At 39.1% G+C, this 27,584-nt stretch overlaps 1 protein-coding gene across 1 annotated transcript; it reads right to left on the reverse strand.

The window, feature by feature from the left end:
* Positions 1-1,436: 1,436 nt before the first annotated feature.
* Positions 1,437-26,791, reverse strand: LOC100063509 (calcium-activated chloride channel regulator 4). Its single transcript, XM_001917775.6, has 14 exons — positions 26,626-26,791; positions 22,496-22,636; positions 22,207-22,354; positions 18,552-18,660; positions 16,843-17,020; positions 16,313-16,531; positions 14,009-14,236; positions 10,705-10,882; positions 9,312-9,418; positions 6,601-6,816; positions 5,738-6,005; positions 3,466-3,636; positions 2,291-2,524; positions 1,437-1,924 (listed from the first exon to the last, which is right to left on the reverse strand). Exons 1-14 carry the CDS (start codon positions 26,782-26,784, stop codon positions 1,551-1,553), a joined length of 2,730 nt encoding a protein of 909 aa, XP_001917810.5. The 5' UTR covers positions 26,785-26,791; the 3' UTR covers positions 1,437-1,550.
* Positions 26,792-27,584: the final 793 nt, after the last annotated feature.

The raw sequence follows: 27,584 nt of genomic DNA on the forward strand, positions 1-27,584 counted from the left end.
CAGGCTTTCATTTCCCTCTTGGTAAAAGGCCAAGTGTCCTACACTTACTCCTTTCCTACAGTTTCCCCATATTCCCCTGTACATCCATAGCCATGAGAACTGGCTGAGCTGGTGCCTGCCCAGTAGAGGAACTAACAATGCTAACAGACCTTCTGTTTCAACAGCGCAGTCTTCAGACGCCATATTGCACAGCTCACTTTCCGATGAATGCTGAGAGAAATCAAACCTTCCCAGCAGTCAGTGGTCTCCACTTATTTCCTCCTCCCTTGCTTCTTCACCATTTCCTGTTTAAACTACAAAGCCCTTTTTGTCAACCCTGCTAATCGTTCAAAATTAGTTGTGCCAGGTCAAAAAGTCTGGTCTATGTTTCAAGATTGTTAAAAATTACTCCTGGACTCAGCTTATGTGGCTTTCAGTTTGGATTACTTCCAAATCAGCAAATAATTCCTGCCAAGGCTGCAGGAGATGAGGATGCCGTGATGGATGCTGATCTTCAGAGTCTCTCCTGTTTCCCAGGGAGCTGAATTATGCTATAAAACTCCCTGTGCAAAGAGAGAAAACCACCAGTTGGAGGAACGACGTCATCATATGCTTATAAACTTGGACTTCAAAGTCTCCCTACTCTCATGAGTGGAAGTTCCTGTGGCACCTGGTAGTGCATAGTTACACGCTCTGTGTTCCATTCTCTTTGCATCAGTGGGGTCTCTGGCAGGTCTTGCCGTGACCTACCATGTGAACCTGCTCTTCCCAGCCTACATTCTCTCTATAATTGACCCCATTCAGTACTATGGTTGAGACTTTTAGGCTGTGACTCTGAGTGATAATTAAAATATTGTATTTTTAAAGTTTTAGTTTTCTTTCTGTATCTGGAAACAAGGGTAATGGATAGTAGCTTCAGTAATTCTTTCCTTCAATGAAGGAAAATGTTCACAGGCAGATTTGTGTTTTAAGTGAAAAGATATATGTATATATGATTATATTGAACTGAAATAAGGAAAATCTGTGGTTTGACAGGTGGTAACTGATTTTTTTGCTAGTATCTTCCCTATCAATGAATTGTAATAATCATGATCTTATTCGTGTTGTATATAGTGGTATATAGTTGGCAACTTTGGGTGAATACAGCAGCATCAATCTATACCTGAAAGTACCAAGACAAAATTCATTTTTTCTCAAATATTATTTGCTTTCTTACACTTGTATTTTGATTACTCAAATAGGCAATTTTAACTTCTCAATGAAATTTGAATTATAATTCTAGAAAGCTTTTGTATCAGATAATAGAAATACGTATCAACATGAAAAAGGATCTTTATTCATCACTTTTTATGATAAACAAAATAATGTGTAAATAAACTGTAACATTGATTTATAATTTTTCAAATACTCCTGGATGTTTATATTTCATCAAAGTATACTTCTTAGAATTCTTAAAATTATTTTGATGAGTTCGTGATCACACAGGATGAATTCAAATTCAGAAATATCTTTCACTTTTGTTGTTGTTTTTAAAAGTGTTGCTATGGGTCTGCTTGAATTTTTTTTCTTGTTTAAGAAAAAATGGTGGCACTTGAAATAATACTAACAATTGCCACAGACCCAGACACCAACAACACAAATGGAGAAACGTTAGCTCCAGAACCAGCGGAATTTTCCTCAGGACTGGAATCTGCTTCAGGAATAAACAAAGCTACTTGCGCGATGTTGGATACTTTTGATGCCAAATTGCTTTTATCCACACTTTGAATGGCAATGAATATGTGGGTTGCATTTCCTTCTGAGATGTGTCCTGGTGTAAATGCAAAGGTTTCCTCGGAGTTGGCCTCCTTTGGTAAGAGATCAGTAGTGTTTACTTGCAGAGCGTCATCAAAATTGTCTCTTAGATCCAGGAGACTTCCACTTATTCTTATGATGTACTGTTGAGCTAAGGAAAAAAGTTACATGTAGTTTAGAAACCAGAGCATACCCTATTAAATTCCTTTTTAGTCATTCTCCTTAAAATGTTGTTTAGTTAGGCAAAGCTTGTATTCATAGCCAAAGCCTTACTAATTTTTCAAGAAAAGCTGAATTCTGATTTTTAAACTCTGCCAAATACTACTTCTTTGTATGAAAGGTGGGGCCAGTTAAAAAGTGTCCTGTTTGATTGATTCAAAACTATCAGATTATAAAATTAATGCTTTGCTGAGCAGCTGTCAGTTAAAAATTGTTCCCCTCCAACCCCCCCTTACACTCTTGCTTTTGTAACCAGCACCTCTAAGTTAATCAACACCACCTGACACCTCATCCTTACCTTTTCCAACATCAAAGTCATCTCCTGGTGCTGTCCATGTTAGACTGATATCGTCCCCATCACGGGTGGCCTCAAGGTCTGTGATTTGACTTGGTGGGTACAGGTCAGGCAAGGGAAGATTTGAAACATTTGAAACCACAAATGCACCTCCGGATGCTGTTCTGCTGAAACTCTCCAAGGGTGTCTGAGTATCCGCATCAATTTCAGGTCTTGATGGATTCCCTTTAATTTTCCCTGTGTTAGAAATTTCCTGGTATTTAGTGGGGAAATCTCTACTAGCATTTTCAGAACTCGGTGAAGTGAACTCCTGTCCCACATCTTTCACTCCCTTTTATTTCCATATACAGTCACATTTTACTGTTTGTTGACAAAGTCGTAAGCATCCAATTAATTGGTGAGGGAATTCTTTCTTTTATGTCCTGACCAGGATATTGGGGGATAGAATCAGATAATGAATTTCTGTGGAATTAAGGCTGCAGTGAGTGTGAATAATGTTATACAAATCAATAGATGCCTTTGTGATAAAAAATAATTACTAATCTCTGAAATTCTCTGCAGACTGGAAGTAAACCTAGGGAGTTCCCTTCCTTCTACTTGCCCTAGATCACTTCCTCCTTCCTGGCTGCAAGTGTTAAGGAGTAATACTTTGGATTTATTCCAGTTGCTGACAGAAAGCCCCTAAAAGTCACAAGATAAGAGGCAAGAGAAAGGAAAGTTAACAAAGAATGCATTCTTAATCCTTATCCTCAACTTACTCTACTTTATTGTTTTTCTTCTGATTTAATAAAAACATTTAAAATAAATGTTTACTCATTTGTGTATCTTTTACAGAGTATATCAGCTGAAGGATAAGTTCTGCCACTGGTTTATACTTAGGTACATAAATATATTAGTCTGTTTCTGTCATTCTGAGCCGAAACTTGGCATATTGCTGTTGATATAGGTAAAATACTTCAACCTAATGTAGTAATGGCTGACATTTATTGAGTGCTTACTGGATGCCAGACACTGTGCCAAAGCTTAGGTTAATTTGGAGGCAAATCCCAGGATGACTGAGAACTTCATTCCAGAAATGGGGAAAGTTATGTTTTGAGTTAAAATGTTTGAAGGCTTAATCGTATCAACTCCCAATTAGTCAAGCCAGCACTGGATTTCAGATACCACAAGTTACTCACCATCCACTACCCAGCCTGGTATATATGCGGCTCTATTGGCTGGATGCCTTATGCTTCGTGTGGCAGCATTTGTTCCTCCACGAGCCCGTACTTTTAAGCTGTATCTGCCATTTTCTGAATAAGCTGTAAAATATCTGGAGTAGACCCCATCATTCTTGAAAGAATCAGCACCTTGTTATAGAAATGAAGGAATAAGTGATTATTGTAAAGAAAAAGAGAAATTTATTCATTTTCAAAGCCAAGCATATGGCCTTTATGAGCATATCTTCTTGATTAGGCTCTATAGGTTTGGATTGACCCCTTGGGAATATTTCCATTATGCTCAGCCAACCAGTATCTTGTTGAATTGATCTTTTGAGTTATTTTATATACATATAAATATCATATTACATATATGTATAATGTTATATATTATTTTATAATTTCTATATATAGGTATAATCTTTATTTAGGTGTAGATTATATACACATATACACACACTGGTATCTATATATGTATCATGAATACCTTCACCTTATGAACTTATATGCAGATTATTTTGGTGCTCTTCTTCTAGAATGTGTCATCATTGTGTTCAAATCAAAAGGATCAGCAGTGAGGAAAAAGCATCTTTGCATAGGATTTAATTCTCACCATAGTCACATACAGATTACTTATTTTGACTTATCTTCAACCACTCTTTTTTTTAATTCTCAGCTCTTGCTCTATGATTCATTACCTCCCTGGTCTGACAGGGGGAAACCCCATCTACTATTAGTATAAACATTGGGGAACTCAGGAATCCTATATTATATTTCTTGATATCAGTGGCAGTGGAGTCATTCGTTAAATTGCAAACACAATTCTCAGGGAGTCCAACACTGTAAGACAGAGGGTTTTTTTTTTTTTTTCAAAGATTTTATTTTTTTCCTTTTTCTCCCCAAAGCCCCCCGGTACATATTTGCATATTCTTCGTTGTGGGTCCTTCTAGTTGTGGGGTGTGGGACGCTGCCTCAGTCTGGTTTGATGAGCAGTGCCATGTCCGCGCCCAGGATTCAAACCAACGAAACACTGGACCGCCTGCAGCGGAGCGCGTGAACTTAACCACTCAGCCACGGGGCTAGCCCCTCTAAGACAGAGGCTTTTAAAGTGAGGTTTTTGGACCAGAGGTATCTGCATCTCTCTGGATCCTATTACGAATGTAAATTTCTCAGACCTCCCAGGGGAGAGCCCAGCATTCTGTGTTATAACAAGCTCTCCAGATGATTCCTTTGCATGCTAAAGTTTGAGAACCCCTGCTCCAAGTCATTGTTAGTCACCAATACCTTCTTAGGTAAAGGCATTCCAAATTAGCTAAGCAGTTGTCTGGTAAAACCTTGAGAAATGATGCACGTTGTAGGTAAGATTTAATGTGGTATGGAAAGGGTTCAGAATGGGGAGGAGGAAGGGATAGTTACGGAAAATACTGGCATATCAGATGAAGGCGTTGAGGTGTACCAAAGAAAGATTTCACTTTCTACATTTTTACAGGGCCAACAGCAGTGAGGATGGGATTATAAATTGACTGAATCAATTACACTGCAAAGGATATGAATAGAAAATCTGCTAACTCAGGTGGTTATCAAAAGAAAGTTCAGATCTGCAAAGATCCAGAGTCAGGAAAAAGGTCTCATAGCACCACTCACCCAAACAGACAAGGAGACAGAGTAAGGCCAACACTGTATCTTGTTTCCTGCCAGTCAGACCTGGTGTCTGATGCTCCAGTGATGTCCCCTCCTCTCTCGTGGCAGTTCTGCCTGCCCTTGGGCCTCAGTTCCCAGGACTACGTGTGCACTTTGTTCCAGCTGTTGGAAAGTACTCTTGCCTGTCCCCTCCTTCCTGCCAGAGACCTGAACTCTACCTCTTAACTCTACCCATATGGTTGCTTGTCTTTCACCTTTTCTGGCCAGACTTTCTTGATGATGTCCCCCTAGGACTGACTTGTTCAGAATTCTTGATGCTGTCCTCAACCTCCTGAATGAGGCCTTCCTATCTGGTGACAGACATTGCTTGTCTGGATGACAAACAATAATGGTAGTAAATACCAGGTATTGACTGCTTACCACGTGCAAGACACTTGCTAAGCACCTTGTAGGTTTTACCTGCATAGAATTTTCTGCTGGTCCTGGTGTTCATGCATAATCTGCATCACTTCTTCTGGTGCCTGTTCTACTGCCCCACACTGCCCCAGAGACCCATAACATATCCTGAGTTATGAAAATATAGGCTTATTCATAAAAACCTGTGAATTACCTGCACCGTTATCCAAAAGTTGTAAAACTTCTGTTTTTCCACTATTTGATTCAATGAAAGCAGTCACATTGGCTCCAAGAATGGGTACAAAGCCTTGTAGAATTTCTGCGTAAACAATCATTGGGCTGGGGAAGCTGTTTGTGTCTTTATTCATCTTAGCATTCACTGTGATTGGAGGCACGGAAGGATTTGCTGCCCGAGAGTTTACTGTTATCGTTAATATTTCTGAGTTTTGTTTGGCTTGAAGACTGTAAGTCCAAACACCCACCTGCAAATTCAAGGGAAATTTAGTAAGGATCCAAGATCAAGTTATTTTTTGTGTTTTCTTTATCCAAGACAAAAATAAATCTTATAAGTAGGTTGCAGAACAAACAAATTTTGCGGTTTTTGATGGTAAAAGGACAAGAGTTGAGGCAGTTTGGACAGGGCATCCTGGCTATTGCCATGCTTTGTGTCCAAACTTTGTGAAATCTCACCTTGGAAAAATAAGTTTTGGAAAGTTTTCTTTGATCTAGGCGTTTTTCTTTGGCCTCAAAGTCCACAGATTCGATGATCTGGTAGTGCTAATTAGGAATGAGTCTATATTTATCTACACACCAAGTTGCCCAAACTGTCCCTGCATTGCATCTTCAAAGTTAGTCTTAGTCTTGCTAGTTTTTCCCCTTCTGTTCTTGCCTCCTAATGCATAAGTTCTTTTTCCTTTTTTTCCACCATCATGATTCTCAGGACCATACAGGCATAGAAAGTTCATCCTACTGTATCTTAATTTTGAAGATGAAGCAAGTATTGGCATCCTCATATTAAACAATGCATTTTCAGCTATAAAACAATTTTGCAAGGAGATCTAAAAGCCAGCTGCTTACCTTTGCAGTTCCTGGAATATTGAGATAGGCCATTTTGAAACTTGTGTCCACTGTGAAACTTTCCATCCGTGTTCCATTGGGATCCCAGAGAGAAATAGAGGGAGGCTGTCCGTTCCAGGTGACGAGAAAGAATGTGTCCTTTCCCACGGTGCTATCAATTATTACAGTGCCATTCATCCAGAGGTTATTGTTGAGTGTTAAACCCTTGCTTTCAAGCTGTTTAAATATGTTTAGAATTAATGACTGGAGAATAGAGTAATTTTATTCTTTTCTCTTTTTAAATATTGTTCTTAATTTCTGGCCTGAGAACAAGCTTATATAGGGCTTGCCGTCTTAGCTTGTGATCTCTCTGACAGCTGATTGGGATGTGACAGTTGTCAGTGTGGAAGTATAGGGTCTGAAGAAAGGACAGGGTATAATAGAAGCATTAGAGCAGAAGAATGGGTTTTATGGTTGGAGATACGGCCACATTATTTTTTCCCAGTTGTCTTGGCAAACAGCCACTCTGGCCTTTAGCATGAAAGGGTGTTACAACTTCAGTGAAGAATTAGCTGTAAGAGGCGTGTGTGTGTGTGTGTGGCTGGAGTATTTGAGGAGAAACACCCTAACGGGGGCCTCGAGAGAAAATCAGGACTAGGCAATACTGAGACAAACACTCATGGATGTTTTCCTGATGTGAAATCTTGAAATAATGTTTCACACAGGATAGTGAGTAGCACCAGACGGTAATCATGTCCAACAAGAGTGGAAATAGGGCAAACTGATGTCCATGAAGGTTGGAATCCTGAGAAGAGAGGAAGTAAAAGAGAGGACCCTTCTCTGAGAGGAGCTTCAAAGAAAGTTTTTCAAGTCCTTGTGGCTAGCTCTTACTCAAGGAGAGACAGCTTCTCCACTGACCCAGAAGGTGCATCCTGCAGAGGTGTCATTTCAGGAATGATGGGAAATCCCACTTCTACTCCAACCCAGTCCTGAAACAAAACTACCTCACTGCAGTGCTGATAGAAGGGAGTGATTCTACCATTGAAACATCATTGCCATGACAAAAATCTCAGTCCTAGGTTAAGTGGACATGTCTTTGAGTGAACAAAGTATTATGATCAAGTTAAATCAGAATGTGAGTGACATTTTTAGACTTCTTATCAGGAAAGTTAAAGTTAGAAGGCTTTGGCTACATAGTAGTACTAGGGGAAAACAACTGAGTAAAGAGTAGGATGCAGCCTTTCCTCTGTATTCCAGCTGCTACCACCCAAATCTGAGTTCCCATTTACTCAGATTATTGTAATATATGTCTAACCGGTCACTATTCTCTCCCAAGACCTACCCATCATGTACACAAATCCACATTAATCTTTCAGAAATTTGCTTTCTTTTTGTTATTTCTCTATTCCAGAACCTGTAAGTCATTTAAGTGAGAAGAAGAAAGCTTTCTTCCTGCCCCTTCCACGCCATCTAAAAAGTCCATTCTCGAAACTTTGAGCAGCTCCTGCAGTCAGATGTCTCCTTTCTAGCTGATTTCCCGTGTTCTACTCTTATATTTTAAATTATTTTGGAATATTCCATTTTCATGTCTCACTATCCACTAAAAATTGCCAAAGTTAAAAGAGAACACAAAATAATATCCTCAAAATCAGTTCTCTTTCTTCCTTGTCATTTTTAGATGGTAGCATGATCATTCTCCCAGTCAACCCGATTAAAAACCTCAAAAGTGGGCTTTATTCTCCTTCAGCTTATTCTCCATACACTGCCAAGCTAGACCTCAGACCAATTATTAATCCGTTTGTAGGGTAAAGCTACAAACCAGATCTTCAGACCAAATAGTCTGCCTGTGTTATCCTAACCCTGCGTTCTGTAACTTCCGTGCTTCTTATTATTGAAGAGTAGAGGAAAATAGTTTTATTTAGGTGATCATGGCAAATTTTAACATAGGCAGTGATTTGATGAGCTGGGAGATGGAAGATGGAAGTGTTGGCATAAAGCGATGTAATATAGTCTTGGTGGGAATGGATACGGACAGAAATAGAATTTTCTAAAAATATTTTGAAGGAAACAGGCTGTGCTGTCATTTTACATAGGATACAAACAAAGAAGAATCAAAGTGCACTCAAAGGTTTTGAATGAAAGTAACCAAAAATGGTGTTGTTCTTGAAACACAAATGAGAAAAGAAGTTCAGAAGAGATGTAGTAAAATAAAAATCAGTGAAAGAAGTTGTTGAAGAAGTAAGGAAAGCCCTAGGCTTGTAGATATGCAATGATCATTCACTGTCTTTCTCCTGATAAATTTATTTCCAAGATACATTTCTTCCATTTTTAAACCAGCTACTTGAGTTCATTTGTCTACTTTAAATCAATTTCACAGCAGCGAAGAGTGAGAAAATGTTCATGAAGATTTTCATGAAGCATGAGTTTGTTTTAATGTATTCACAGAAAGATGGATGCAATTATTGGAAAGTCTATTTTTGGTGGCTAATTTAACATCTTTAAGTTTTGATGTTATCCCTTAACCAAACCCCATGGGAAAAGAAAAAGAAAAAGTGTTTGCTATTTCACTACTTAATTTGGTCATATCTGAAGAATAATTTCTATTTCAGGCTGAAGTTTTGATTTTAATTAAAAATTTACTTTGAGAAAAATGTAGAACTTAGAACACCCAAATTATTTCCTTGCTTATGGCTAAGTGCAAACTGAAAGACCTGAAGCGTGGGAGATCTGACCTGAAGAGACTGCTGGGAGAGATCAGCATTTCCTGACACGAGGGCCGAGAAAGCATCAATGAGGCCGTTGTTCGCAGCTTCATCTGTAGCAAAAAGATGGCTTCCTCCTAAAATGTAAATACATTAACTAGGTTGCTTTGTAGATATTAAGTGCGTATCACATTTTAGTGATTAATAAGATAATAGGGTAACAAAATCATAGTTTCAGTATGGATTATTAAAATAGACAAAAGTCAGATAGGTGTAAAGATTAACTCCGAAATGTTAACTTCAAAATGTCATAAAGAGGTACCTCACTTAAAGAAACGTTAGCTGGCTGAAACTCATCAAATAACCATAGAATATTAAAAATGATGTTATAAGTCATTGTACTAAAGCTCACAGACTTCACACAGCCCTTTAGGGGAATTAATCACTTGTATGTAAGAAATAGTTTTAACAGCATTGGCTTTCCGATTTTCCAGCCAGAGTAGATCAGAATCAGAAAGGTTAAATGCCACTATATTGAGTTATCCTGACAATAGCTGGCAGTGAGGAGACAGAAAAATGGTAAGTAAGAGAGACAAGTTCAAAAGAGCAGTACTTTTTGGGGGGATACTTGTGATAAAAATAAATTTTACACTGGTTGTGAAAGCAGTTTGAAATGATGAGAGTTTGTACATCTAAGCATTAAAAAGCGGGTATCTATTTGGTAACATTAGAACCAACCCAACACAATCATTGATGTTCATAATTTAAAAATTATGTATTTTCTATGTTTAAGAAGGCACTGAAAACATGTAGCTCTTTTTCATCTCACGTCTGTGTATCTAAGATGACAGCTACCAGAGTAAATGTTTATCTAGAAACTCTGTTGTTATTTAGACCTTTTCAGTTTGAGCTTCTGTTAATCCCGTGCCCCCGCCCCACAGCCTCTGCTCTGGTCTCATGGGTTGCCCACTATCCCTCCACGTGCCTGGCATTATCGTCTCAACATGGTCTTTTTGCTCATGATCTGATCATCTCTCACCCCTTTTCCTTCCAGAGAAATTCAACACCTTGCACAGGGCCCAGCTCAGAAGTCACCTCATCTCTCATGCCTCCGTCCTGACTCTGTACAACCCTGCGAGAAGTAATGGCTTCCTCTGCTCACATCGTGCTTTATTCCTGTATATTCCTTTTGTCGTGGAGGACAGTTATCTGATTATGCTATGTGATTAATAGTTTTATTTGTCTCTCCAGCCAGCTGGACTGTGAGCCCCTTGAGAACAGACATCAGGTCTGATTTAACTCTGGTCCCAGGCTCCTGGCACAGTGCCTGCAGAGCAAGAGCTTGAGAGAAGTTGCTGATTGTCAGCCTCTACACTTGTGCATTGCTATCAAAGGTCTAGAATATCTATATGTCACCTCTTACCTGTTATGGTGCTCATCTCTATGACTGCTTGATCAGCAGATGGTCCCAAAGCAATGAAATGAATGATGGCCCCACTTTGTTTCACTTCATCCACGCAACTGCCTGCAGAGTTATCCTCCCCATCGGTCAGCAGCACTATTTCAGATCCATCTATTTGGGGGTAAATTTCTCTAATTACCTGCAAATAATTACGTAATTTAGAGCATAATTAGAAGTGTTCCTAGATCAAAGACTTATGGGAGATTAGAAAAAATGTACAAAGAAAATAAAAATGTGCAGAAAGGAAGAAATAGCTTCTGTTTTAAAACCATAGAATCTGCAATCAGCAGTCCCTGGGGGAATGTAAACATGACTCTCTATTTTGTCCACCTGCTTCAGGGAATTTCTGTTCAAATGAAGCTATATGGGAGCAGGGCTGTGGAAAATCCCACCTTGGCTAAGTGACAATGACTGCCCAGTCTGGGAAACTCAGGTCAACCAGGCATGAAAAATATAATTGTAGAATGTGGCATTAAATATTTTTCTGCTCTTTGACCACACTACCCTCTGACAAGCCTTCTGTGTATAGTTTGTTGCACATACAGCTAGATGCATTAAGAATCCACCTCAACATAAAGAAACAATCCAAATTAGGGAATCCTGAGAGTGCTTATAAAGAAAGATGGGGAAAGTTCTAAGCACGTCCAAGTTAGAGACCTTGTTATATAACTTTTACTTTACCTGTAATAGTAATAAACATGAAACTAAGCATACTTTTTGTGCTCAGAGAATACATGAATTATATTTATTGAGTATGTGTGGCTTGAACCCTTTTCCTATGAAGCCAAATAGTTTGAAGCTCAGAGTTCTGAATCTAGGCGCCTGTAAGAGAGGATGAAGAGAATTTATCCCAGGAGAGCCACATTATTTCATTTCCTCTGACAGCTTTAATTGGTAGTGGCTTCTTGGAGCACCATTTTGAGAAACTGAGTCCAGGCTGAGAGGAAACAAATGACAGATTGTCAGTGGCTTTCATGAACTTGGAGTGGAGGTGTGTGTGGATTTGCAGAAGAGGATTTGGAACGTAGAAATTCCTAATAGAGCAGGTGTCAGGGAACAAAATGACTAGCCTCATTTCAATTTTCCAATGTTTTGAGGCAAGGAATGACTATTATATATGTCATAATATATTTGAAATATGCTCTGACATGCATTACCACCGAATTGAAAAATAGAAAATGCTTTTAAACATTTATAACATTTATCCAGCATCCCCATCACACTCTACCTTCACATTTGAGTGCAAAATGAAGATTTAAAGATGAAGTAGAGTTCTCTCTACTTCACCTCTCCCTTTCTTGTATTAGTTTACCCACTGAGCACTTACAGTGTGTTAATCACTGACCTGGCTACTGGGGATTCAGCAGGAACTATATGCTTGCTGCATTCATGGAAATAATGAATTAAATTTAAAAATATTTGTTGAGAATGAGTGAGAGACTGGGGAGATACACAGGTGAGTGACAAAGACACAGCAAATGTATTCTACGGTTCAAGAGAAACAGCCAAATATTACAGTGCCACCATTTACTGAATACTTGCTCCAGGTTACATGTGTTTTATTCTCTGTATAATTTAATTCAAGTCCCAATTCTGAACACATCCCTAGATCACAACCGCACTACCACTCTGCTCCCTACAGTTTATTTCCTGTGGGGCAACCAGAGTCAACTTCATAAATCGTAAATTAATTCTCAGTCTCTGATGCTTAAAGCCCTTCGGTAGCTTTCTGTGGTGCTTAAAATAAAATACAAACTTCTTATCATTATTTTTTTGAAGCTTTGAAAGTTGTAGCTACTGTCTACCTGCCAATCGCATTTCGTACCCCCTCATTTGTCAGACTCCAGTGTCACTAGCTTCTGTTATTTCTTGGAATAATCCAGTTCTTTTCCACCTCTTTCCCAAGGGACTTTGCACTTTCCTTTCTGCCTGAACCACTGACTCCTTATCCTTCAAATCTTAGCTTAAATGTCAGCCTTCAGAAAGAGCCCCAGTGGCCTCTCTACCTAAGGTAGCCAGTGCCCCTCTTTTCCCAGTTACTCTATGACTTCACTCTGGTTCCATCACAACACTGTCTCCAAAAATCTTTAATTGTTATTGTTTTAAATTAATTGATTGATTGATTGATGGAGGTATGATATATTCCCCACTGGGATAGCGTTCACCACCAGGGCAGAGAAGCTTTGCTGGGTACATAAATATATGTTAAATATTAAATTATATTATATGTTTGTCCACTACTCCCTACTCTAAACATATGTTGAATAAATTAAAACATGAACAGTCCTATCTGCTGGCTTTCATTGCTGATGAGGTTATAGAAGTCTAGAGAGGTGAAGAGTCATGCTTAGGGTCACAAAGCTAGTAAGTGATGATTGGAGTTTGAACCCAGGACTTCATGTTAGAATTTTATTGAGGGGACAGGAGACTCAAATAACATGGGATTGAGGAATTCAGATTCAATTTTACAGACCCTGTGGGGACAGTGAAGATTCCTTAGCTGGAAAATGATGCAAATGATACTAATTACAACCTCATATTGACCATTTGGATATTAATAACATTCATAATAATCGTTATTGTGAATTATATATTTAGTATAAATAGATATTGTTCTAAGTATGTAAATGTATCATTTCATTTGCTCCTCATAATAGCCCTGTGAAGTAGCATTCTTGTTTTCCTCTATTTTATAGCTAAGGCCCTGAGAGTCCAAAGAGACTGAAACGTTGTCTAAGATCACATAGCTGGTACGTAGTAGAGCCAGTTCTCTGAGGTCAAAATTCATGTTGTGACCAGTCTTCCTTACCCGACTTTGACTAACAGTCCCTGCCACATCTGCTTTAAGAGATAAACATCACTTTTCTGTAACTGGATGTCACAGACACTGAAACGAGGATTGACCCAAAGTGGAATCATACACTTAGCTTGCTTCGTTGCATTAAATGTTGATGACTTTTCCTGCCCAAGCACACTTATTTAACTAACCTTTATTGGGCACTGACTATTGCATGGTAACAAGACAAAGTCCCGACCCCATTGGGCTTGTGCTTTAGGGGCATTTTAATAGTCATTTATTCACTCACCAGTTTATATGTTGACTTAGTGATCCATTCAAAAATCATCAAGACAATTTTTCTATCGGTTAGTCATGTGCTTCTTAGGATTAGATATGTGAAAACTAGAGAGCAAGTAAGTGCAGCACGCATTTAACATAAAAATGTCTTAGTAATAAAAAAAACTATATTTTTAGTGTGATTTTCACCTGAAATGCCGATTTAATTCCTGCACAGATGGAAGTTGCTCCAGAAGCTGCTGTAGGTAAACTCTCCAAGAGCTTGTTTCTTTCGTTGCTGCTTATTATTTGGATTAAACTACTTTTTTTATAGGCAGTACTATCAAAGTGCACCATCCCCACCCACGATCCATTCTCAATGATCTGAAGCAGGAAATGTTTTGCTGCTTGATTCATTCGACTTAGCCGATTAGAACCCTGAATAAAAAAGGACAAGAAAAACAACCAAGTGTTTTCAACTGGAAAATAATAGCAGATCACATAAAATGAAGGAGTAGAATTATTTAAGAATTTTCTATCAATAGTAATCAGTGTTATTAAAGAAAGCAATTATTTTTTTAATTGATAAACTTGAAAAATATAGTTGTGTGTATTATGGAAAACATATAGTATAGTAAGGAAAACAAGCTTTTGAGTAAAGCTGATTGTTGACCGCTAAGCACCCAAATTAGAGTGGAGGGTGGAGTGGGGGTTGAGTTTTAATTGGAGAATGATGACTTACATCTTAGAATCTACCTGCTTACTCCTGGGATACTCTGTTAGTTGTGTCGAGGTGAAGCCAATCCCCAGATCCTACAGTATCTCACCAGAGTATCACAGACTCCACCTAGAGGCTGAAATCTCCCTATCCACTGGGAACCAGACTACCTAATAGATGAAACTTAATCTAGCTGGAGCTGAAATAGGAGAGGCCCAATCCCTACCTCCCCTATTTCCTCTTCTGTTCCTACCTCTTCCCACCACTTCCCCACCAACAGATTAATAGGAATTGGTTTTTTGGTAATTCATTAAGACTCATATCTCTTTCCTACGTGAATGCCCACCATGTGAGTGTCTTCAAACATTTGTCTTTTCCAATCCCTCAACACCAACTGATCTGTGGTACCACCCCCAACACATGCCCAAATTTCCCTCTGAACTCCCTAGAACCAAATCACAGTAAGAACCTCCACCTACATCCCATCTTTGAGGGCTCTCTTTACTGCCTTGCTTTACCTTTACACTTGGCTCTATCTGCACTGTGTCTAGGGGAGGGTGCTCATCTTCTCTCATTCAGGAATGTCATCTCTCCCCAGCGACACGTCCTAGGCACTTATATGTGCTCGTGTCTAACACTCTGATGCTCTTTCTGAAACTCTGTGTTATTGTGGATTATTTCATTCATACTTTGCTCTTTTCAGTGTCCACAGAATCACCATTTGTTGAAGACACTATTCCTGATCTTCAGCATGGTCTATTCTTCCTCAAATGTGCCATTCTTTTGAGTACCTTATCACATTACATCTGCTCATTTGTAGTCTATTCATTTCAACAATTTTTTTATTGAATGCCTATATGTGATAAACCCTGTTCTAATACAAAGATGAATAAGACTCTATTTCAAGTCCTAGAGGACATGATTCCTAGAGAACATGCTTTCAAGTCCTAGAGGAGCTCCCAGTCTTGTGGGGAGAGAAGTGTGTAATTTAACATAATTTATAGTAATATGAGTTTGCACAGGTCATTATGGGAGACCAGCAGAAGAGCCCTTAGCCTAGCATAGAAGCCTAGCCCATCTCCTCCTGGGGAAATGGGTACCTCTACCAAATTTTGAAGATTGTGTATGAGTTAACCAGGTGATAGAGAAGGCAGGGAAAATTTCCTCTATTGAACTATAAACTCTTTAAGGATATGGGCTTCTACTCCTAGAGCCTGTCACAATGCCTACCATTCAGTGAATGATAGTAGAAGGAACAAATGGCTGAATCTGGTCCTATCTTCGTGATGGAGATGCTCTTTGTTGGTGTCTTTGAGCATAAAGAGGTCATTGATATAAGTGTTGAAAATAAGATAAAACTGTGTTAAGAATTTTCCTGGTTGATCTTGTCCCTTGACTTGAAAGGAGTTCATAAGCCCATAATCTACCTTTTCCTCATATCTGTCAAGTATTTCCAGTAGACAATAAGGGTGAGGTTAGAAAACATTTTCCTATTTCAATCTCTAGTTCTGATCTTCTAACTAAATCTTTAATAAAGGGCCTAAAAGTCCACCTCAATAAAGCCCTCATTTTCTGGAAAAGACAGAGACTCTTGGGTTAGGTGTTTTAAACTCTATCACTATCCTACTTTCATTATGATATTCACTGCCCAACTTGAGGTCATGATCACAGGAAGTGTTGGTACTTATGTCACCATACAATTCAGAACAATCCAGGTGCAGGTAGTGTTGAGTGTTCTTAGGCCCTCAATCACCTACCTGTCCCTACATCCAGGAAAAATGGGCTCACAAACTTACCCCCATGCTTCCAGACTTATCAAGAACTAAGCACACAATTCTTTGGCTGATCTTCAGCAATGAGAAGACAGGTGGAGGGGGTGGTGCCACCATAGATGCTGTGTTTTTAAAATCCTCAGAATTGCTGATCACGTCCCATGTGCTTCTGGAATTGCACATTTTATTTTGTAGGCTTGGAGCCTCTCGGTTATGGTTGTTTTCCTTACAGAATTCAACGACCTAAGGGTTGATAAAATTTGAAAAATTTTTCTACATTATGCCTTTGGAAATCAAGTACAAATCTGAAAAATATTACAAATCTATTCTCCAAGTATGTTGTTTCTTGAATGCTATTGACTCAGGAGTCATATAATAGTAAAGTGGATTTTGAGTAGTAAGTAACACTGCTTGAGTCCTTACTATGTACCAGTCAAAGAACTCTATACTAATACATCTAATCTCTCACGTGACCTGCACAGATCTTTTATAAACATGATAACATGTCCTTTAATTATAAATATACAGTCTGAAGCAATGATTGGTATACTTACAGAATTAATTGCTTGCATAAACATTATGGATGCTTTTTCAGTTTGATCTTTCTCCGGGAAGAATTGACAATCTTTTTCATACAGTTTTGTCTTAGAATTAATTTTGCATTCTCTGGTTATACAGCTGTCTCCTTGACATGTATGAACTCTATTTATACCAGTAATACCCGTGGAACACCTGAAAGTATGTGACAGTTAGTCTTTGAGGCAACGTAACGATTAAAGTTTTTTGAAAATCTTATGTTTTCATATCATGGTTTTCAATAATGACCTTTATATCAAGGTTTTTATTCTCATTTATGTAGCACACACATCCTGTTTTGACAGCAAAGTTTAAGGGTTCCTACCAGAGCAGTTATCTGTTTTTCAAGAAGTGGCAGAGGGAAATGTTAAGTGGGCTCTCCAGTGTAGGCGATGGCTGAGTTCTCTGCTGGAATTCAAGCTCCTGCTGTCCTGCTCACACTAATGGCTGGAAGCTTCTCTTTTCCAAACACCTGTCTTGGTGGCCTTGTGATGGTAAATACACTGCAGGCATCTAGACAAGGCCACTTGTGAAACAGTTGCTCTTGGTACCACCTTAGCGTAAGGTTCTTTGTAGATTTCTGTTCAAGAAGATATCCCCAAAGAATGGGATGAGGCGTGGCTACAAGTGTTTTTATATTCATTTGTATCCAAAGTGAAATGTGGCTTGAAGGAAAGACTGAGGTACTGCCCAGGAGAGCAGAGTAAAGAATGGTGGAGGTGTTTTATGCGTATGTTTTACTGCATGGTATTGGCCATAGGTGGCACTGATTACAAGTATGCTGGGATGTGAATATATCCCATCTTTTCAATGTTTCTCCAGTTTTAATCCCAGAAGGAATGACTAGATTTTATTCAGTCATTTAGGGAGACTCCTACATATGTGCATGCTTCTATTGCCCCAAACTCAGTGAACATAATGATGTTATCTATATTAACAATCATGATGAATATTCTGCAGTAGAGACTAGACATGTAGGAGGAATACGATGCAAACAAATGTAGTCAATGTAAAACTCTAAAATACGTGTCCTCAAACTTGGTTCGACGGAGTTGAGGAAGAGCCTTCACTGAAATTGTATATCTTTCAGTTTGTACATTGTTTATAATTCCTCAGCCCCAGCAAGCCATCTAAGATTGGCTAAGCTGATGGCACCTAATTTTAGATCAACTCTCCCCAAACATTCTGCTTTCTTGATGTCAGAACCAAGAGGATTGTCTATTATTAATGGTGATGTTAGATTGGTGTTTTAAAATGAACTGTATAAACTCAAGAAATTCCTTTTTAGTTTCTTGAAGCTGGTTGATTTCTCAGCCCACGTTTGCCACTACTTTCAGCATTGTTTTTTTCATTTTTGTGTAGTGTAAATAATTTTGATCTCCTCGCATATAGTACAGGCTTTTACACAGACAACTTCAGAATGAATGAGTTCTGGAAGCTGTGGTAGAGAGATATACAAATGCGTCAAACAGGCTACCAAATGCTCTTGAAGTTACCTGTATTTTAAATGGACAACCAGCTACTTTAAGGTACAGTTTCTAAAAAAGCAGAAAAGCACTGTTTTGTGATATAGTGTCTATTACCTGGATTGGGACAAAAATGAATGACTGGCTCTTGAAAGAAATCAAACTAAGGCAAATAAGAAGCTACAGCCTGAGGTAATTTAAGAAAATTTAAATGGTCATGCCTTGTTGCTTCAATTTTTTTTGACTTAGCACTGTAGTAAGGCTCATCTTCATTGTACTCGTCAAACACTCCCCAGCGGAGATGGGCCCACTCGTGGACAAACAACCTCCCTGTGGGAAAATATTCCAAATATGTCATCATAGTTCAAATGACAAAATTTGCCCTGCAATTATTTTAAGAAACTTTTTTTCAATCAAAAATATTCATATTTAGGTTTTAAATAACTGCCAACATTTATATTTTTGTTTATACAAAAGTATTTTACATTCATTGCATTATATTATATTATGTTACATTATGTAATATATAATCTTTTTATTCCACAACATATTAAATCAGCAAAACATTTATGATGTATGTGCTATGGATGGAATAGACTGGCCTTTGGGTTTTGGTTTTGGGGGCAAAAAGTCTTAGATATTACAATGGCTTTTGGCTCTACAATGTTCACTCCTACTACAACATAAACAGATGTATAACATCCGTGGCATTAAAATTTCATGAAGATGCAATTAGTTAAAAAGTGTCTGTAAATGCTTCTTAGGAGGTTGACAATGAAAAAAAGATTGGAAAACACTGTGATAGACCATAGATAATCTTGTGGGTGTCTAAAAGAACTGATTAATATACAATACTTAGTATATACAAGCATTACTTGTGTGAAAACAATTATTATTAATTATGTATATTCAGCACTATAGTAAGTACTAGGAAATATAAAGATGAGTAGGATATAGTCCTTGACTAGGATAAGCATAGAGAGAGGGAATCAGAATAAAAGATTTTTTTCCTAAGAATTTTAGAGTGAATGGAAGAATAAAGATAAATCCAAGCTTGAAATGCAGGAAGAAAAAACAAGTGGAATTTTTGTTTTAGCAATATCAGTGAAAACTTCAGAGGAAATCAAATGGAGGAGGAGAGGTTGGAAATATAGCCTATTCTGCTACAACATGTGTTTCTCTAACTCAAATTAACTCACGAGACCTGAAAATAGGGGGGAAATGTCAGTATTACGCAAAAGTCATTTCTTCTTAAAATCCTTGCTACTCAAAATATGTTCCTTGGACCAGCAGCATCAGCATACCCTGGGAGCTAACAAGATTTGCAGACTCTCAAGCCCACTCTAGATTACTGAGTCAGAATCTTCATATTTACAAGATCCCTAAGTTATTCCTCTACACGTTAAACTTTGAGAACACTGGTTTAAGGTTTCCGAGGCAAATGGAGGCAGATTAGTGAGTATGAAATTATATCCTACAGTAAGGGAGGAAAAAGCCCTCGTGTTAGCTACTGCTCTAGAGTTTGATGAATTTTTAGAAAATTTAAAACTGCCTGCATAAGTGGCTCACTTTTTAGAGAATGTGTTTCCTTCTTAGGTCATGGCAGGTGGTCCTGCCTACAGTACCCACCTCCATTTGCTAAGAGGGTAGATTTCAGGGGCTCTCAGCACACACACACACACACACACACACACACACACACACACACACAGGTAACTATGTGAGACAATGAAATGTTAATTAGCTTGACTTTAGTAATCATTTCACTATGTATATGTACATCAAATCATCATGATGTAGACCTTATATCCTAAATTTTGGTTAAAAAAAGCAACCCCTCTGACTTAGAATTCCCTTCCCATCTATATCATTGTCTCAGTTCCCACAAACCCTATTCTCATTTATGAAAGCATTTCCTCTGTGTGTGTGTGTACTTTTAATATCTGCTATGATGGCAGCATCCAGCCACACTGAGCTGCTGCCAAGGGTGGTCCAAATGATCTTCCTTGGTATCTATTACTATTGTTGTTATCATTTTTATTACAAATTGCATAGATTTGGGGACTGTCTTCTTAATCTTATTTTTCAAAAGCCTTGTTGTTTTTAGGGCATTGTTTTGCATAACGTGAGTTTTTTCAAAAACATATGGGTCCCATTATAGTCAGCTGTGGGCTTGGGTTGAGGTTGAGGGATATGGAAAACAACAAGAGCTCAGGAGGGGACCTTGGCTTTAAAAACTGTAGAACATCCTCCTCTTCTAAGACAGCTGGAGGTGGGGAGAGATGAAGGTGGACATGAGTTTGGAAGTAAAGAGGAAGAAGATAAAGGCCTTTATTTTCTCAAAGAATCTGTTGATTGATAGGATTGACAAGAGTGACTAGAGATCTTGAGAAAACTGGTAGAAGTTTTGCAACAGCTGCTGTGGGGAATGAGAGAGAGAGCTGAGAAGAGGCAAGTAAAAATACTGTTGAGTAGCTTTGAGTGCTTCCCTGAGCTTGGAAGATGTGTTTTTGTAACGACACCAATTAGTTTTGTAATTTTCTTTTACATCTTGGAAACATATTAACAGGAGCCAAAGGAAACTACCTGGAAACTCAGTGCATAGGACTTGGCAAGTTGAATGAAACATAAGGATAAGAGTGTTGAGCTATTTATACTTGTAGTTGAATTGACTTTCTGGACATGCCAGATAGGAAAGAAAGTATAGCTAGAAGGGTACAAGGCATTAAAAGTGCCAAGGAGAACAAACATTGTCAGGCTAAACTATGGGGAAAACATAAGATTGGGATGGAGTGAGATGACGTAGCTTTCAAGACTGCAGTGGGATGGGGCTGGCCCGGTGGCCCAGTGTTAAGTGCCCACGTTCCGCTTCTGTGGCCCGGGGTTCGCTGGTTTGGATCCCAGGTGCGAACATGGCACACTTGTCAAGCCATGCTGTGGCAGGCTTCCCACATATAAAGTAGAGGAAGATGGGCACGGATGTTAGCTCAGGGCCAGTCTTCCTCAGCAAAACGAGGAGCATTGGTGGCAGATGTTAGCTCAGGGCTAATCTTCCTCAAAAAAAAAAAAGACAAACATTGCAGTGGGGAACAGGTCCAGGTAATGATGAGGACCAGAGCCAGCTGAGTGTTTAACAGAGACAAGAGACTTCATGTGTGCTCGTTGAAGGGCAACAGAAGAGGGAGATTCTGGAGTATGCAGATTCAGGAAGTTTCACTGAGTAGTGACATGTGCGTTGGGCCCTCCTTTAACAATGATTTGCATTTTATGTGAAAAATAATATGCTTTAGTTCATTTGAACCAATGATGTTAACTTTTAGATGGAAGTAGATGAAACTGTCACTTTTATAGGTGAAAATGATGACTTAATGACAAGTTCATCTGGTTCAACCAAATAAGTTGAATAAGAGTATCAGCAACTAACAGCCTGTGAGTGTTTTCTCTTGGCCAGAAACTGGCCTCTTGGCTCTTTCCAGCTTGCCAGGCATCTGCCTTCCATGGAAACAGAACGTGATTGATTAATATCTGGCTGTGAAGAACTGGAAAATTAAAATCTAAAAATATGCCAAAAGAAAACCTTTATTACCATTGCCCTGTGTTCAAATTTCTGTAGACGCTGTACTGAGCATAGTTACGTGGATTATCTAATTTAACGTTCACAACAATTGTATAAAGTAGAAACTCCTCTAATCACCATTTTACAGGAAATAGGCACAGAGAGGCTAGGTCACTTGTCCAAGGTCACACACAGCTGATAAGTAGGGGAGTCAGGATTTGAACCGAGGGACTCTGGCTCCAAGGCTTGGACACTTAAGCTGGATACAAATCTGCTTGTTGAAAGCATTGCAAAATATGTGTTTTAACCAAAATTCCTACCTGATGGTCCATATTCACTTTCGTTTTTTCCAAGTACAAAGTTGGGGGTGAGATGAATGTATTCTCCTTTCTCTCCACAGGCAGTAAACTGTTTGGTGTATGGTTCATCTCTACCTGGGAGGGTAGGTGGTGCAACTAAAACATCAGCCTGAGAATGTTTAAAAAGATTTTTAAAAGATCAGAAATAGAAATGATAGCATTTAGTCAGAACAACTCTGAAACGATCAGTTTGCTGTAAAACTGAGGAGCAGCAAAAATTATAATTTTTAAGAGAAACTTTGTGACTCACGTGTTCATAGCTTTCACGTTTTGGCCTCTTATATTCAGAGTTTTCCTTCCAATTTTCAGGAATTAATATTGAAACATTTTTGAAAAAGAACCTTTTTTCTGTGGCTTCAAACAGGTAAGTAGAAGCTGCAGTCACCATGTCCTATTGTTAAAGGAAACACATGTGAGGATGGCGAAGTGACAGTGGACTAAATGAACAAGTGTTCGTCATAGGCATTTCCCAGCTTAAGAGTGGATAGAAAAAGCAACTTACTAATGAGCAAGGGCTCTGCCTCACAATTCACTTGGCCACCTCAGTCCAAAATTATAGCTTCATTCTGCACATTAAAGGTTGAATCTTCCATAATCCTTCATCAAAAGGCAAATGCTCGTGTTTGGTGTTAAGAGAAATTGTATAAAATGATAAAGGCATAGACTTTAGTGTCATCTGCTTGGTTCCAATACTGGCATCAGCACTTTCTGGCTGACAGGGCTTCGCCAGTTTACGTAACGCTCTGAAGCCCAGTTCCCTCATCTCTTAAATGGAGTATTGCAATCTATCTTTAAGGTTGGCGTAAATATGAAATGAGTTGTATAGTACTCCACACATAGGAAGTCACAAACCGGTTGATGTCATTACTGTTTATAAGTCGTAGTAGAGAACAGCCTTAGCTGATGCAAGCTGAGGAGAACATTCTGTAGGGACTGGTCATAGGAAAGGATTTTCATTATACTCCCACTGCGCAGGAGAGGCAGCTGGGTTGGGATCTTAGAAGGTGGGGTGACGCAAAATTCATAGGAGAGGCAGAGCTTTTTGATCCTAGGCAGAGCTTATTGCTCTGCCAACAAGCTGAAAATAATATCACCTTATACTGTCCAATATCCTGAATCCAAAGATGCAACGATTATTAAGAGAAATAGTCCCTCCCTGGAGCTTACTATCTAGGTGGGGAAATAAATGGGTGAAAAGGTCTTATGGTAGATGATCAAACCCACTGAATATTTGGGGGACCCTGGGTGCTGGATGACGATGTCATCCTCTTCATCTCACTGGCAACGTCCCAGTCAAGAGTGTTGTTTTCTTCAAGGCAGGCTCCAGTCCTCCAGGGTGCTTCCTGACCTAACATAAGCCCATCATAGAGCTGTTCTATTTCAGGAGTTCCAGAGCTCTCTACCCTGTGTTCTTGAAGAGAGTTCAGTGTGCTGACTATAGTGTACTGAGGAGATCAGCAAACTGATTGGGTTCAGAGCCATGGGATCAATCAGAAGCCAGAGTACAGAGAACTGAAGGCCCAGAGGACTGGCTAGGAGTCAGGAAAAGGCCTTCAGAGAGCTCCTAATCTAGATAGGAGGTTACTTCATCACTGGCCTAGAGCAGATGAAAGAATTCTCTACCTGTTCCCTAAGGATGCCTCTCCCTTTTTTTTTGTTTTGGGATATTTATGTATCAACCGGTTACCTTCTGCTGAAGTGATGGCCCCTTCTGTGGCTATGATATAAAAGCGTATGTGGTTATTTGAATTGTGCTACTGATTGGAAAATAGTGTGGCTGCACACAATTGTGTGGCTTGTTTTTTGTACAACTTTGAGGTATTCCATTTACTTTGCTGTCTCCATAGCTCTGTACAACCCCCTTAGGTATTAGAATGTCTTCAGATCATGGAGGGATTTCATTGACCCTAAATCAAATGACTGTGATCTCCTAGGATATATTAGGGGGACTACTGATGCTTCTCACAGGCTTTCCAAGCAGAATTCCTGTCATATTCTTTCTAAATTTCTTCTCAGAATTCTTGTAATATCCTAGCTTGATTAAAGAAGATTAAGACGTCAATGTTTCCGAAAATAAGTAAGGACACATGAATAAAAGGAATAAGAAAAGTTGGCAAGTGACATTGCAGGTCATAAATTAATGGTCAATTCAGCATAAACTTATTATGATCAGATAGTACCTCAGGAGTAGGGTTATGTCCAGAAATTTGCTTCCTGGTTAGAAAAATGTGTGATTTCTGTCATCTTATACAAGGCCGAATGCAAACCCACATCTGTCAATCTTGAAAGCCCACATGCTGGAACTCAGTTTTATTGTGCTACTAAATATGACCTTGGAAAAATCATTTAACTTTCCCAACCCCATTTTCCTCTTCTGTATAATACAGATGAGAATGTTTCACAAGATGGCCTAACAATATACAAGCAAGCACTTTGTAGAGGGCTGGGAGAGTGTTAGGAGACGTGTAATCTAGGCGTGTCCACTAACAGTTGAATGTTTGCTTGTAGTGTCCCACAGAGGACTGTCCTAGCAGTCACTGTGCCTGTACAAATAATCCTTCCAAATACTGATTTAAGAGGTTCAAAATATTTTGAAATTGATCAGCTGTCCCTGAACACTTAAAAAACCATCTTTTAGGATCAGCTATATTAACTGCTATTCAAGCCTGTGTTCCTCGGTAAAGGAAGCTTTGCCTTTCCCTAGGTATCAATAAGTGAACACCACTGTGCTGCCCGAGTTTACACAGAATGAGTGCTAAATGGCAGCCACAGAAGCACCTGCTCACCACTGAGGTCATGCCCATCAGCTTCTGGTAGATAATAACACCCATGAGAGGGCTAAAGCAGTGAGCCTAAGACACAGTAGTGGAGGAATTGAATATAAGGAAGTAGTAAATGTCAGGGACGGGGGACCTAATTCACATGTCTGTAACACCAATCTCTTTCTTACATGGAATGTGAGAGGTGGAAGAAACTGTAGAAATCGGAGTCCTTGGTTCAGTCCTGGAGACTCTCTCTTCTCCATCTGCACTTCCTAGTGAACTCCTTTATTCTCATGGCTTCCAATCTCGCCCACACACTGATGACTCCCAAATTTTCATCTCCCCCCAGATTTTCCCCCTGAATCCTGACTCGTGTCTCTATCCACATGGATGTCTAATAACCGTTCTCAAAGTCAAAATGTTCAAAACTAACTGCTGATCTCTCAACTGCCGAATTTTCTTCATATAACAGTTTTTGCCTTCTCAATTACTGAAAATTCCATCCTTCCAAGTGTTCAGGCCAAAACCCTTGAAGTCTTCTGTGACTTCTATCTTTCTCTCCTCCCACCTCTACCTCCCGCACATCTAAACCACGAGCAAATTCGTCTATGCTACCCTCCGAATATGCTCAGAATCACCCTCTTTAGTGATCTCTACCACAATAGCCCTGTTGCTAGTCACCATCACTTCTGACCTGCGACAGCTTCCTACCCAGTGTCCTTCTGCACCTCTCTGCTGCAACAGATCCTATACAGGATGAGCAGAAGTGGAAACCCTCTCCAGAGTTTCCTCAACACTGCCTTCAGAGTGATCCCCGAATATGCAGGAGACAGCACACCCCTCCTCTGCTCAGAATCCTTTCATGGATTCCCATGGCACTCAGAGTAAAAGCCCCAAAAGTCTTTCCAGTGCTCTGGGCCCTGCCACCTCTCCAACTTCAGCCCATTCCGCCCTTCCTCCTGCTCATTCACAGTTGTGTCCTTGGTCGCATCAAGCATGCTCTCACCTCCATGCCTCTGCGCCTGCCGTTCCCTCCCCAGAGTTTTCAGTGGGCTCTTCCCTCACTCATCTCAGGTCTCTGCTCAGATGTCACAGCAACAGTGAGGCCTTCCCTGAGTACCCGACGTGAAACAGTAACCCACATTCTCCCCTACCCCAGCCCCACCAATGCTCCCTATCCCCCTTGGCTGATTTATTTTACTCCATAACAACTTACTACTGTCTGACCTGCTACACAGTTACATGTCTCTATTATCTACCAGCATCTGAAAAGAGTGTACACTGCACGAGGGCAGGGGCTTTTTGTTCACTCTTGTCTCCCTCTGACATGCTATAAACATTCAATAAATCATTGCTTAAAAATGGACAAGTTCAACTGCTTATATACTGAGGAAGACACTGAGGATCAGGGAGGCCCTGTTCCCTGTCTTGGGTCTTATGGTGAGAGAGGGTAGAACCTCTCTAGAACCTGCAATTCCCACTGACATTCTAGCATTGTCTTCACTGCACCACATGGCTTTTAAGCTCCCTGGACCATTCAGAATTTTCTATAATAATTAACTATTAACTTCTTGTCTTTTCCACAATTTTAACAGAAGTAATCTCATTTCTTCCTTACCTTTATCTGTTCTATTATTCTTCCATCTTCTGGCACAGCAGGGTCTATAGCAATGATGACACCTTCGTAGCCATTGTTATTCAGCTGAACGAGGGACGTATCAGACCCCTGCAGAAGCTGGAGGACTAAGAGAAAAACCACACTTCTGAATAACCCCATTGTTGCTCTGAATTGTCCTGAGCCCAATGTCGGTTTGTTCAAGAGGCTTTTCTTTCACCACCTCTCTCTCTATATATATACACTCCTAAACGTTATCATTGTCGGCTGCTGTGGGACGTTGAGCGTATAAAGGTCATTGTTATATACACGGAAAATGTTTGACTTTAGTGTACGCAATTGTTTTATTGTATGCTACTGTAAAAGTGACTGAAGCACAGAAGACGTCAAATCTTTTTATAAAATACCTTACACATCTTTACTTGGGAATTCTTTTCTATTCTTTCTAATTTCAGCTAATTTCCTAAAGGTAGACATATTCTTTTATTCTCTGTAGAGCGTAATGTGAAAATTAATAAAATTTCATAATGAAACGAACAGAAACAGTAATGTTAATGTTGTTCTTCAGTATTACAAAGAAATTTAACTATTACTTAGGTTATTTACCAAGGGTTTAAATAATGGAAGAGGATGTAAGATTATTAAATATAAGTAACACCAAATTAGATAAGATGGCTTTGAAACCCAAATTAATAATTTTAAATACTTTGATTAAAAAAGAAGATTTGATGAAGTTATTAGACTAAATTTTAAAAAAAATCCTGCCCAAATAAGAGTGTTTTTATACATATATGATGCTTGTTTTTATACAAACATATCAAAAATGTCTGGTAGCGTGTTAGTACTGAAGCAGAGTGAATAATATTAATACTTAACATCTATTCAGTGCTTACCAGAGCAAAGATTCTCTCACTTAATCCTCACTGCAACTGTTAAGGTAAGATTGAATATTATCTTCATTT

This window comes from Equus caballus, chromosome 5 (genome assembly GCF_041296265.1).
Source record: "Equus caballus isolate H_3958 breed thoroughbred chromosome 5, TB-T2T, whole genome shotgun sequence".
NCBI classification, from domain to species: Eukaryota; Metazoa; Chordata; class Mammalia; order Perissodactyla; family Equidae; genus Equus; species Equus caballus.

What these genes read in the sequence shown, in the direction of transcription:
- LOC100063509 (XM_001917775.6), bottom strand. Translation starts at nt 26,784, where the DNA reads ATGGGGTTATTCAGAAGTGTGGTTTTTCTCTTAGTCCTCCAGCTTCTG. An exon ending in ATATTCCAGGAACTGCAAAG is followed by an intron (nt 6,006 to 6,600) that starts GTAAGCAGCTGG and finishes TTGAATTTGCAG; the next exon opens with GTGGGTGTTTGGACTTACAG. An exon ending in ACTTTTGGATAACGGTGCAG is followed by an intron (nt 3,637 to 5,737) that starts GTAATTCACAGG and finishes TTCTATAACAAG; the next exon opens with GTGCTGATTCTTTCAAGAAT.